Source organism: Ptychodera flava, chromosome 12, assembly GCF_041260155.1.
Source record: "Ptychodera flava strain L36383 chromosome 12, AS_Pfla_20210202, whole genome shotgun sequence".
NCBI classification, from domain to species: Eukaryota; Metazoa; Hemichordata; class Enteropneusta; family Ptychoderidae; genus Ptychodera; species Ptychodera flava.
In genome coordinates, this window is record NC_091939.1 from 31,041,133 (window position 1) to 31,054,803 (window position 13,671).

Below are 13,671 nucleotides of genomic sequence, written 5' to 3' on the forward strand. Positions count from 1 at the left end.
GATCAATTGTGAGACTTCCATGAAACAGACTAGATTCACCTTGCTATGAATTGTCATCCTCTCTATATACTCTTCATATACTTGTTTACTTTTTTGTTTATTGTATCTATTTTTTTTTCTTTTTTGACCGATTTTTTTGATTTTCTGTTTTTCATTTACTTGTTTACTGTTATCCAGTCAGAGTTCCCTGTGGTTTTATAGCGCCACCGTAGCAGAAAATAGAACGCTGTCCGCATTACAAAATCCTTGTCCTTTGACCAAGGTCTAAAGGTTACAATACCTAACAGCCAATCTTCATCGCGACCCGCGCAAACTCTGACGAGTTCGTACTCTATTCAAAATAGTACGTCCGGCGACTCGCCAGTGAGCCTAAAATGCTAGATTTGGTATCTTTGGTCGGGGTGGTTGTGTCAATCGTCTTGTTACTGACCATTTCCCAAAAACTAGTCGCAGGCGTCGTGTACATGAAAGACTGGCGTGGTAAGTCGAAGTGTGTGCAGCAATGGCCTGGCCCAGAAACAAACTGGCTGACCGGATCACTGAAGGTAGGTCACTCTGCAGTGACTGTGTACCCTGGCTTTTATTGATCCTTCACATGACCTTCATTCCTGCTACCAACCTAATTAGGACGATTAAGTCGATGTATATCCACTTCTTGGCTTTTTCGCGACAGCTTTGTGTATTTCAATGTTTCGTATCTCGCAGTGGCTAGCCGACACAGGATGACACTCTCGTGTAGTCAGCATTCACTCGAAAAACTGTGTTAGTTCACTGTGCTTTGTTTTGCCGTCCAAAAGCCATTCACCAGGTTTACTCTCGTAATTACTAAATGAAAGCTATGTAAACTTAGTAGATTGTTTAGAAACTTTGAATGTCCACGTCTCAAAGTCTTCAAAACTTTGAATGTGTAAGGTAAGCAGCGAACAGATTTAAAGCCCCAACTCCCGTATAAAAGCGCGAGAACCTACGAGAGTGGTCATAATGGTGGGATATTCAAACGTACTCGGTACGCTCCGGACGTCGTCAATAAAAACCGTTAATTTACAAATCTACCGATTAATTTTTTTCTTGGAATTGAGGGATATGTGTATAAGTATTTGAAGCACAATATACTTGGTTTCTGACGAAATCAATTTAAAATGACGTCTGGAACCAGGAAAGGATAAAATATTTGCCGGTAATATCGCCGGTATAACGTTCGATGTTCAATTTGAATCTGCATGATTGACATGATATGCAAATTGCAAATGAGTCATGAGCGATACGTTGTTTACTTTTTACGTACGTAGCGTTGATTGTTCAACGCGGGGAAAAAACACCAAATACTCGGAGCGTACCGAAAGATACAAACGCACACACACTGTGTATAATAAATACATGCAAAACACATTTGATTAGGTAGTTCTCTTTTTCGAAATTTGTTGGTCCTGAAAAGGACCGTTTTCATTTATGTTGGCCTACCTGAGCCGTACATTTTACAGACAGGAAGGCCTATACTGTCATTTATGCCCGACATAAAGTACGTCTGGTATGTTCGGGTTGAGACCACGGACAAGTACCAGCACAAATTCTGGCATGATCTCTCACTTTGTCTACACTGTCTGTATATCTTCTGTCTTCTTTTCAAATTTCAAGTTTAACCTTTGAGTCAACGTACTGTTGTAAGGGGCGGACCATTAGATCTTGGGAGGGGGGGTGGTCAAAAACAGAAAAAAAAAATTTCAGAGCAGAAAGTTAGGAAAAAAAAAATCTTCAAACTAGTTTGCAAAATAAAAAAAAAATAAATAAGAAGACAAAGGCGTAAAAAAAAATCTGCAAAAGTCTTTAAAATTTTGAAAATTTTTAGATTTTACCGACAGAAAGCAACTTTCTGTATTTTTTAGTACTCCTCCAGGCACATTTTTAATTTTAATTTATACATTTAGAGTGACTGTATCCCTTATACTGGAAGTTGTGATTATCTTATCTTTTCAGGACTTTTGTATTCTGATCACTTGAAAATTATGAAATTATAAAGCCTGTTTTCTACTTGTTTTCTGCAAACCAAGCAGTACACTAGGTAAAACATTGAAACTATGGTATGGTTGTCAAGACAGAAAGTTGTATTTGCCTTTTAAGATCAAGGTAAACAGATGCAGGCCACATCAGTTTCATTTTTTTCACAGCATTTTATTGCAATGATGAATGCAAGAATGGGTGAACAAGTACAAACACGTCAATAATGATAAAACAACATATCAAGTCATTATGTATTATTTTGCTTTTAAAAAAGGTATTTTCAATTCTTTTTTCTCAAAAAACAGCCTCAAAAAACAACAACAACACATGTTTTAACATTCAACAATACACTACGTAGAATGCCATCTATCCAACAAATCCCAACACAAAAACACACAAAAGGGTTGAACTTTGAAAGTTTCTCGATAGCAAATACTGAATAAATCTGCATGAATAATCATTTTTGTGTAGCAAATTTCAAAGAAATTGGACAAGCCCTTTCAGAGAATACAGATTTTTTGACCATGAATGGCATAAATTGCCCTAAAAAGACAAATATTGAAATTTCAACACATCTATACACATCCTATCAATTTGGACATGCTAATACAGAGAAATAGATGTTTTGATCAAAAAAGGGCAACAATTGCTCTAAAAACACAAATATGCAAATTTAACTATATTATTTAGCTTATTTTAGCTTCTCAGCTTGTCAAAATCAATTGTAAATCATGAGATATGCATGATGTTTGGTGGGGTGAATGTAGGCATTTCACCACGCAGTAGAAAGGGAAGCCAGGAAACCAAAATAGTCAATTTTCAAAACTATAGGAAGCTACTGAGGAGCAAGAAGACCATGTTTCAGAGGAAGATGTGTAATCCGAAAAAATGCTCCCAAAGTGCCACCAAATAACACCATTTTTATCTCTATTTTTCAAAAGCTCCAACAGCAGGAGGGGGACACCCCCCTCCTGACCTCCCCCCGCAAAAATACTCCCCAAGTGCCACCAAATAACACCATTTTAATCTCTACTTTTCAAAAGCTCCAATGGCAGGAGGGGGACACCCCCTCCTGACCACCCCCCGCAAAAATACTCCCCAAGTGCCACCAAATAACACCATTTTAATCTCTATTTTGCAAAAGCTCCAATGGCTTAAGGGGGACACCCCCTCCTGACCACCCCCCGCAAAAATACTCCCCATTGCCACCAAATAACACCATTTTAATCTCTATTTTTCAAAAGCTCCCCTCCTGACCTCCCCCCGCAAAAATACTCCCCAAGTGCCACCAAATAACACCATTTTAATCTCTATTTTGCAAAAGCTCCAACAGCAGGAGGGGGACACCCCCGCAAAAATACTCCCCAATTGCCACCAAATAACACCATTTTAATCTCTATTTTTCAAAAGCTCCAACGGCCCTCCTGACCTCCCCCCGCAAAAATACTCCCCAAGTGCCACCAAATAACACCATTTTAATCTCTATTTTTCAAAAGCTCCAACGGCAGGAGGGGGACACCCCCTCTGACCACCCCCCGCAAAAATACTCCCCAAGTGCCACCAAATAACACCATTTTAATCTCTATTTTTCAAAAGCTCCAACAGCAGCAGGGGGACACCCCTCTCCTGACCTCCCCCCCTGACCGCTTGCGTGGCCGCTTGTGGTGCTTGGCACCACATCTTTGCCCTCTTTATCTTCAGACAGCGACGAGCTAAAAAAAAATTATAAATCTGAAAATTTACTCTGAAAAAAAAATTTGCACAGCTACTCTCAATTGGAAAAAAAAAATTTCAGAAATTTACAATAGTAAAAAAAAAATTTTCACAATTTCATTGTGACCACCCCCCCTCCCAAGGTCTAATGGTCCATCCCTAAGCGCAATCATCGCAATGCGATATGCGTAACTATCGCTTACGCTTAGCTGTTTCCAAAAGTGATATACATTTTCTTTCCCGATCTAAAGCCGTGCATGCCTATGTAAAACAAAACAAGTAGCCTCCAGAATCCAATATGCTGACAAAACCGGGATTTTTTTTTGACACCTGCTATCGCCTTCGGCATATTCGGTCGTCACTGCTGGGTCACTTATGCTGATCAGACGTCGAGTTGACAAACGTCGCCGGCGGCAGCTGAGGTCACCGTACCAATCAGTCCCATAAGTTGCACTCAAATGTCCGCGCTCGATCCCCATCACAGCTAGCTCCAATTCATTCCTGGCAAAGAAAATTCCCGAGGCTACCTCTAGTGCTCATCAGTGACCGCTATCTTCATAAAGCCAGTCTGGTTGACATAGTGTGATTAGCAGTCTGACTCTGACTACCACGCGTTTGTAATGAACTAGTATCGCGACTGCGTGGAGAGTGTAGAAGTGCAAGTGCACTCGATTTTGGCGGGATCGTTCAAAGTAGCGAAATACTAGAACTCACCATTTTATAAGGAGGGATGGACATTGAAATGAATACTCCGAGAAATCATGCGATCACTTTATTCTCATTTTATTTTAGGTGATTAAATATTAACAGGTTTGATTTCTAAAATAAGTATTTTTCAGAAGCTTTTTGAAATAATCATAAGACAACAAATCGACACCACATTTCATTTCGGTCACCATAAAACGTGTAATCGAAGCCGGGGAATAGTCGTCGGTACCCTCCCATCCGCGACAGCGCCGAGTTCATGAGACAACGAAATTTTGAAAAGGAAACTACAACTACCATCCAAGAACTGTGGAAAACTACGTTTTATATTTAAATGGAGACACAGCCCTGCCACGCTAAACTAAGGTCGAATAAGGAAAGGATTGTTGTAAAACAAAAGCTCTACAAAATTTCAATTGGTAGACGACTCAGCCGTTGAGCATTGTGGTAAATGTCCAACGTCGTCCATTGAAATAACCACACTCGGTAAATTTGGACATCTAGTAGGCGAATTTGCTGTTCTTTTAGAACTGTTTTGATTTTTTCCCGTTCTTTCTTGAAATGCGGCATTTCTAGGACGGCGTTTGGACAAAACGGTGCTTCATTATCAAGGCAAATATGACTCTGCAATCAAGACTCCCTGCAAGAGTGATGTACACTATGACGAGCCGAGGAAAACTCCGATAATAGATCCCGTGGCAGAAAAACTACTCGTTGGATTTCTGCATCGTTTACCCGTATACAAAGATGCGGATAGCTATTGCCACTGTCATGATATGCATTATGTTGAATCATTCAAAAACGCGCTGAATACAATGACAAACGCTTCGTTTTCGGACGAGAAACGTATACCATGACGCATGAGAACTAAGGAGTGTCGATCGATCGCCTGGCAACGTCATCACGGTTTGTACAAATCCGAGGCGACGCCGCGCCGAACCTCTGCTCCAGTAAGACTTCGAAAAAGTCTATGTTCAAGACAAACCTATGGGGGAAATGAGTGGATGTATCGTATGGAAAGTAAACCGTAAAATTGGGTGAAAATAGTATACGTAAAGTCACCGTGCAGTCAATGTTTACATTATGTGGCGTGCATGTTCTATTTTTGGAGGTGTTCACCAGCTGTTTTAATTTGCTACTTTTTGTTCACAAAGATACCATATTAGTTATGTTTTGCTCCGCCCATTTTTATCGATTTTTCTCGGTAGGGCCCTACCGAGAGTTACCGGTTTAAACAAGAATGAACTAAATGTAGGTCAAAGGTTAAAACAATTTAGTTTAGTCCTCGAACTGCCACAATCAAATCATAACCGTTCCTGTGTCTACATAGACTTTACACCCGTTTCTGATAATACCACGATAGCTTAAATTATTGAAATAAATAGATCCTAAAATTTACAACATCTCAATATCATTGCCTGCATGCAAGGCCGTCATGGTCCCTAGAAACTTAATTATTTTTAGTAGTTTATATATTGACTGTATAAGCTTGCACATACTGTAAATCCATCGAGCGAGAGGTACAAAACAATCTGAGACATGATAATGTCGATGGTGTCTCGGTAAAGAGCTTCATTTCACTGTTCGTTGCTTGGTATATGTCCTTAGCTGTAGTCATGCTAACCTAGTGTCAAATTTCTAGTTCAGTATACGTATACAATCATTTGACATGAAGACTATGTTGTGGATAGATATGCATGCTTCAACGCGGAAATTGCTCCTTGAGGGTGTGATAGAAGTCTTCTAAAAATCGACCAACGCTTGGCACGGCTGCCCCTGTACGTTGACCCAAATAGCGGACAGATCTTAGATGCATAGAGATAGCCATAACACGCGTCACACTTTGCGACTCAAGTTCGAAATTTTTTTCATTATTAATGGTTACGGAATACATCAAACAAGCCACATGACAAGTTAATACTTTAATGTTTACATTTTTATTTATACTTAAGATTGATAAATATATCACTGTTGAATATTTGTACCCCTGCGTCAGAGAAAGTGCGATGTGAAGATTGTAAAATTGATTTTTCCTTAGTAACCACCTGAAGGAGACATATATGAAATCTACCTTCAAGATTTCCTTCTTTTATTGTGATTCTAAGCTGATTTTTCCTTCTGAGTCCTGGTATTCTGAATATATGGTTCACCAGTCTGGTATCTATGAGACAAGACTCTCATGAATTTGCCGGTTTTATTGGACCGTTTTGAAGTTAAGAAACGAGTGAAGTCAGCGCACAGCGTACATCGTTTGCCAGAAAGTTTAAAAGCAAATCTTAAAACCTTTATGTGTAGATATTTACGACTCTTTCCGCTTGGTCACTCACGGTATCTACTATGGTTATTATGCACTATCTTCAAATGCTGAATTATGTATTTACTTATTTGTCCAACTTTGGCTTTATTCATTCATTCATTCATTCATTCATTCATTCATTCATTCATTCATTCATTCATTCATTCATTCATTCATTATTCATTCATTCATTCATTCATTCATTCATTCATTCATTCATTCATCATTCAATCAATCAATTAATCATTCGTTTGTTGTTCATTTACACCTTCGTCCATGTTCGTACCGTTTTGACTGATCCTCTCTCTATCATGTCCACAGTACCCGCCCGGCGAGGATTGTGTCTCCTGGCGACTTCAGCAAACAGCGAAGTACACACAAGGCTATTCGTTTTGGTACGGCCCCTTCCTCCCAACAATCGTCGCAAACAACGCCAAGCTAGTGAAGTTCGCCCTGAAAAATTGTGGTAAGAAACTCTGTCGCCTACCAGAAGCATGCCCAGTATTTCACTGTCAAATTCCGTTTTGTTGGGAAGCGATTTTAGACATGCAAAAGATAATATGCTATGCACTGTAATGTAGTGTAATTAACATTGATTGTCATATTTTGTAGATACAATATCAAATGGACTCCACAATCTTGTATTTGCATCTAAAATTAAGACAGGTCCTTCCTACATCTGTAGATTTTGAAGACGATACTTTCTCTGTCGGCAATTACTAATATTTCCTTGGTGTCATCACAATGGTGTTAGGTTAAACTCCATATATATGATAGCGAAGGGTGGCTTAAATGATAAACAGATAAACCCGCACTCTACCCTATGCATCATTTGTTTTCTGTAAAATGAGAAGAGTGAATCTATAATGGAAAACAAAAATTTGGTTTGTTTTCTCGCGCGCAAATGAAAATATGTTAGAACGAAAATCGCATATCAACAAACAAACATCCTGCTCCGATGTTTGTTTGCATGTGATGACGTTTCATTGATAACAGAAATGAATGGGGACAGACAGTGATTGTCAGAAAGGTGAATTGTATGTACAGTTCTTCAAGTATCATCTATTGTCGGTGTAATTAATTTTCTTGATTTTTTTTCTCAGATAGGAAGCCTCATGAAGGTGGCAGCTATGGCCTGTTGATACCCTGGCTGGGTCTTGGTTTGCTAGTCAGCAATGGTCCTCGTTGGTTCAGAAGTCGCAAGCTACTCACGCCGGCATTCCACTTTGAGATTCTCAAACCCTACGTCACAGTTTACAACAAGTGTGTCGACGTTTTCCTGGTTCGATTCCTTGCTTCTTTCTTTTCTTCGTCAGAGAAATTTCTTTTCACCGGGTGTCAACTAAAACTCATCTAAATGAGTAAACTTAGTAAACTTTACGAAACGTTTGTAAAATTATTCTGTTTAAGTTGTGAGTCTAATGCACTGTATACTCCGAGTATAGAATTATACAAATCTACCTATACGCAGACAGTAACCGTAGACACCAGATTTCGAATAGATATTACAAGGTGAAGACACAATTACAAGCGAAACTGGCACCGCTGGTCTGTTTCCCAACATTGTACAGGAATAGCAATGTCGAGTAGCGGACCAACAGTAGGCCTACTCCGATTATTCATCGTTATAAATCCAAGCAGAGACAAAGTAAATGGCAAATGGGATTATAATAAAGGCATTAAGGTAGCATAATTGTTTAGGGTTGTGTCGATTTCTAACAATCATATCCAACTAACAATCAAATAACCGGTTTTCTTTTGGGCACTAGTTTACATCCATCACAGTGATTTCATAACGTCACGTTGTTTTGATAGTCTAGTGTTGATTCAGCTTAACTGAATCCACCCTACCACTTTCTAACGTTTCGTCATTTCACAGAGCAAATTGGAGAAGTACAGCAAAAGTGGCGAGAGTATCGAAGTTCATTCTCAAGTTAGTCTCCTGACATTGGACATCTTACTCAGATGTGCGTTTACTTGGAAGGATAACAATTGTCAAGTACAAGGGTAATTATAAAAAAGCACATGCTAGGAACAGTTGATGCAACGCCTTGCATGTGTTGTTTAAAGCACAAAGTCAAAATACGTCGAGCTGTGGAACACTCTGGCATTAAGTGCAATGTTATCTCTGAGTTTTGATAGGAATGGCAGTAGAAATCGGATGTACAGGGAGGGTGATCGAGACAGCTGCAGCGTTAATGCATTGAAGCGTTGTAATAGTGCAGTTATACGGTAATTCAACGTTACCGTTGACTAACGGACTTCTATATAGACAGGACTGGAATTGATCTGTCAACGATGGCATTGAACATTTCGCACACACTGAGTGTGTTGGGCAGCTGAATACTGATTTGGGGCAGCTGAATACCGAGTATTTCACTGAGTAAATATTACAATGGAAATATTCGAAAGTAGCAACTTAGTAACACTTTAATGATGTTACAGTATCTTTAACGTGACGATAATTATGTCACTGGTTTTTTTTTGTCTCCAGTGACAGCCATCCCTACGTCATGGCCGTACGTGATCTTGCTGATATCACTCAACGAAGACTGCAGTAAGTACTGACGTGCCATGTTACGTCACTGCGAATAAGGGCTCCGTCAATATTATCCTCTATAACGACGTCGACCATATGTGATACAAATTGAACATGGCAACTGAAATTGAGAAACACAATAAAACAATAATATGGTAAATTTGACTCATAAAAAATCACAAATACTCTCTCTCTCTCTCTCTCTCTCTCTCTCTCTCTCTCTCTATCTCTCTCTCTCTCGTAATCTAAAGATCACCGGCTATGATGTTTGACACCATATTTTATCGGACCAGCACTGGCAGAAAGTACAAGAAAGCGTGTGAATTCGTTCATAAGACATCAGAAGATATTATTAAAAGGCGAAAACTCGAACTGGTATGTGCCGTGTAAATACAGCCAAAAGACTTGTGGCTGTATGACGCCCTCAGTGTTAACGAAAAATTCTATACCACTCTGAACAGATTATTGAGACAGTTGTAAAGTGTTTGTTATAATTCATTATTCGGAATATTTCACCCCCTTTTCGCATCATGTCGAATTATTTTGTTAGTCTGAGCGCAAACTTTCGTTGATAACTTATGTATCTGGGCTTTCTTAGATACAGACCAACTTCGAAGGAGCTACCGTTCATGAGTGTGTTTCCAATTTGTAGTAGTGTGTCATAATGTCGTATAGCATGTGAATCGTAGACTTAGGTGTTCGTTAGGAATTATTACACTTCCAGCATTAAGTCAGTGACAAAATTATTCATACACTTAAAGTATCGAACTATTTCAATTACCACTAATCGTTAAGAAAAGCATTACAAACTTGCAGAACATGTTTATTAGCGTGCAAGGAACAATGACGGAAAGTAATGCTTGAATTGTGTGTAACCTGAAAGTCCGAAAACAAAACAAATTTTATTGTGAAGAATGGAAAATTGGATTTGTTGAGGGCGCTATTAGCTGTAAATGTTGCTGTATACTTTCAAGCATTTAGTTCGGTCTGTTAAGGTAGAACGCGCCTCAGGGACTGCTAGTCTGACTCTAAAATTTCTGCAAAATTATTTTCTAATCTACCACTTGTGGGGCTTATTTTAGAGCTCTTGGGGAAAGAAATACTTTCATCGTCTTAGCTTTTCGAAAATCCAAAATCGAATTTTCCCCAATAGAGTTAATACAGCCATTTTGAATTTCAAATATCGCAAAATGTTAGGTAATTTGTTTCGCTTGTTCCAAACATTGGACGGTGACCCTAAATTGTTATTATTGATTTAGTAAGAGAATGGTCGAAAGTTTCATTCAGGAAAGTTTGAGCGAAAGTTTAAGTCTTTCACTTTCGAGGTGCATGAAATGCAGTTTCTTCTCCAACAACCACGTAAGCTTAGTAGCGCCCCGTCTTCAACTTGCCAACACACCATGCATCGGTGAAATGTCCAATGGTATCGTTGACAAATGAATTCTCGTCCGGACTAGAATTTGTATGTCAACAACAACAACAACAACAACAACAACAACAACAACAACAACCAACGAACAACAAACGAACAACATTGCATATTGTACACAATGCGTTATATTTGTAAGACAAATACTTTGTATTTCTGAATCAACATACTGTGTGGAGAAGAAGAAGAAAACGTCATTTTTGTCCAAGACCGTGATAAAATTAAAGTATATATCATAGGTAAAAACTTGTCCCTATTTGTACTTTAAATAACTTCTATCAGGAAAGTCAACAAGAAAGTGAACCAACTAAAAGGAAGTATCCGGACTTTCTGGACATTCTGTTGATGGCACGTGACAGTGACGGCGAAGGCCTCGGCGATTCCGAAATACGGGCAGAGTGCGACACATTCCTCTTCGAAGGACACGATACAACTGCGAGTGGAATTTCCTGGACGCTGTACCTGCTGGCTAAGTATCCCGAGCACCAGAGAAAGTGTCAAGCCGAAGTCGACTCCTTACTACACGGCAGAGGTGATGACGTAATCAACTGGTTAGATAATGTTAATCTTTCGTTCACACTTATTAAAGGTAGTGTGCGCCTCGAAAATGAAAGCCTTAAACTTTTGCTTGAACTTTCCTAAAAGACACTTAAAACCACTCTGTTTCAAAATCAAGAATAAAATCCGGAGTCACTGTGCAAATTTCGGTACCAAAGATAACAATTCACCTTGAATTTACCGATATTTCAAATTCAAAATGGCCACCTTTCCAATGTTAAAAAGTGATTTTAGAACGTGATGAAAAAGTGATTTTTGAATTTTTACAAAAACAAGATGGTAAAATATTATTTGCAGCCAGAGGTTCAAAAGTGCTTGGTAGACCATAAAAGAATTGTTAAACTTTGAGAGTCCGAATATCTGTCTCGAGGCGTATTCTACTTTAAAATCACCATCGAAGTTTGCTGAAGCAATAAACCATGCCCAGCGACTTGTATACCTCGACATTTTTAACCAATAACTCCAGATATGCACTCGTTATCGCTCGTACATGTATGGAGTTAACTGGTCAAAATCGAGTGGTATACACGTTGCTCAGTTTTATTGCTAATATGTTATATCATGCTGTATTCAATATAATTGTATGATGTAATCATAATTTGTTATTGTGCAATCTTGTATATTATATCATACGAGTATATTGATTGCGCAAAAACAGGATCTGATTGGTCGAGACGGGAAAAGAACCATGGTATATTCGCGATATACTACGGCTGGTATGCATGCGAGGTCTCGACAAGAGCAAAAATCATTCTTTGGCGTTCCATGCCAGAATTTCAATATACTGTTATGATAGCAATAAATCACACCCAGTGACGGTATGCCACTCGATTTTGACCAGTTCACTTCATATATGCACGATCGATAGCGAGTGCATATATGTCGTGAACTGGTCAAAATCTCGTGGTATACCGTCGCTTGGTGTGCTTTATTGCTTAACTAGTACCAGTACTTTTACGACAAATTATGGCCGGTAAGTACGCATCGCACAGTACCTTGTCAGTAAATACCATTATAAATGACACATGCTCATTCTGTGTCGCGATTCGCCAGAATACGTCACGTGACGAGAAAATAGATACGTCTAGTCCCCACCGGATCGACAAAAGTGACGTCAGAGGGTATTTTTTGAAAAGCTATTTCCCTAGGGAAATAGTTCTGACCAAATTTGGAAAAGTGCCCGGTCACGTGACCGTAGTGTCGTCTGCAGCTTTGCAACAATGGCGGGTGACTAGAACGTGATGTGCGTCCGGGATAGGTAACGACACATTCAATGAAACAGATTTTCCAACATATTCCAACATCCCAACAGCGTAGGAACTTGAACAGCTCATCGACGGAAAAGATTAAAGTGCAACTAAGGATGTCGCTAGGTATGCTTACAATAATTTTTGAAAGAAAGTGGTACCGCGTACAACTGAAATCGCTGTGGAAACATCGCCCAGCAAACTTGTCACAATGGATTGTTGCCGTGCAAAATATCAAAACACATTAAAATCTATAATAACAATACAACATGAGCATGTGGTGTGTTATAAAACACCTATAGCCTGGTCTTTATTCGGCATGACCAGGCTATAGCGCCAGTCTATTACCCCTCGTGGCCGTGTGTTACCAGAAACACATCGCTATACCCCTCGGGGAATAGCGATGTGTTTCTGGTAACACACGGCCCCTCGGGTAATAGACGGGCGCTATAGCCTCATGACCAGGCAATAGGTGTTTAATAAATGACGGATGTATTATCTTTGATCACTGTTCTTGAAAGTATGTATTCATGTAGGTATACGCTTCGCAAAAATTGCCGACTCAGTGTTGATCAAATCAAATATTCTCCGAATTCACCAAATTCGATTCTCGTTGCCAAGCTTAACAGTATTCAGCTCATTATAGAGAGTAAATCAACGTATAATCAGCTGACGGAGAAAGGCGTATGGACATGGTTGACTTTGAACTTGAAAAGGGGCGAGACACTGATAGACATACAGACAGATAGAGACTGAGAAAATATCCAGCTTCCCAAATAATCAGAGTCACTCCACGAAAAGACATGATTAAAGAGACACAGTCGCAATGTTTTTGTCAATCTTGACGTATTCCTCGGCCACCTTGATATACGCAGTATACGCTGATAAAACGTTGGACCAAACGTACCTCCAGTACAGTCCCGCTAACGGAGAGAAGGCGGGTGAGGAAAGCTAGATAAGGGGCGACGTCAAAGTTCAATGTAGGATAAAAAACTTAATTCCCTTAGTTTCCCCCCAACCCCCCTACCCCCTAGAAACTTAATTGACTTATATTGAACCTGTTGCCAGGCTCTATCTAATAGATGTAAAGCGAAGCTAAGGATCAGTCAATTTAGGGGTGAAATAAAGTAATGCATCGTTAAGGCCCCACTAGCTGTAACTCTTGAAATTTGTTGACGTCAAATTA

At 39.4% G+C, this 13,671-nt stretch overlaps 1 protein-coding gene across 1 annotated transcript in view; it reads left to right on the plus strand.

Annotated features, from left to right (window-relative positions):
- The first annotated feature begins 295 nt into the window (after positions 1-295).
- LOC139146277 (cytochrome P450 4A24-like) overlaps positions 296-13,671 on the plus strand; it is a 21,622-nt gene continuing 8,246 nt past the window's right edge. Inside the window, exons 1-7 of the mRNA XM_070717684.1 lie at positions 296-545; positions 7,034-7,178; positions 7,816-7,994; positions 8,592-8,719; positions 9,207-9,269; positions 9,503-9,626; positions 10,963-11,231. Coding sequence (XP_070573785.1) covers positions 375-545; positions 7,034-7,178; positions 7,816-7,994; positions 8,592-8,719; positions 9,207-9,269; positions 9,503-9,626; positions 10,963-11,231 — 1,079 coding nt within the window. The 5' untranslated portion in view covers positions 296-374. The remainder of the gene's footprint in view (positions 546-7,033; positions 7,179-7,815; positions 7,995-8,591; positions 8,720-9,206; positions 9,270-9,502; positions 9,627-10,962; positions 11,232-13,671) is intronic.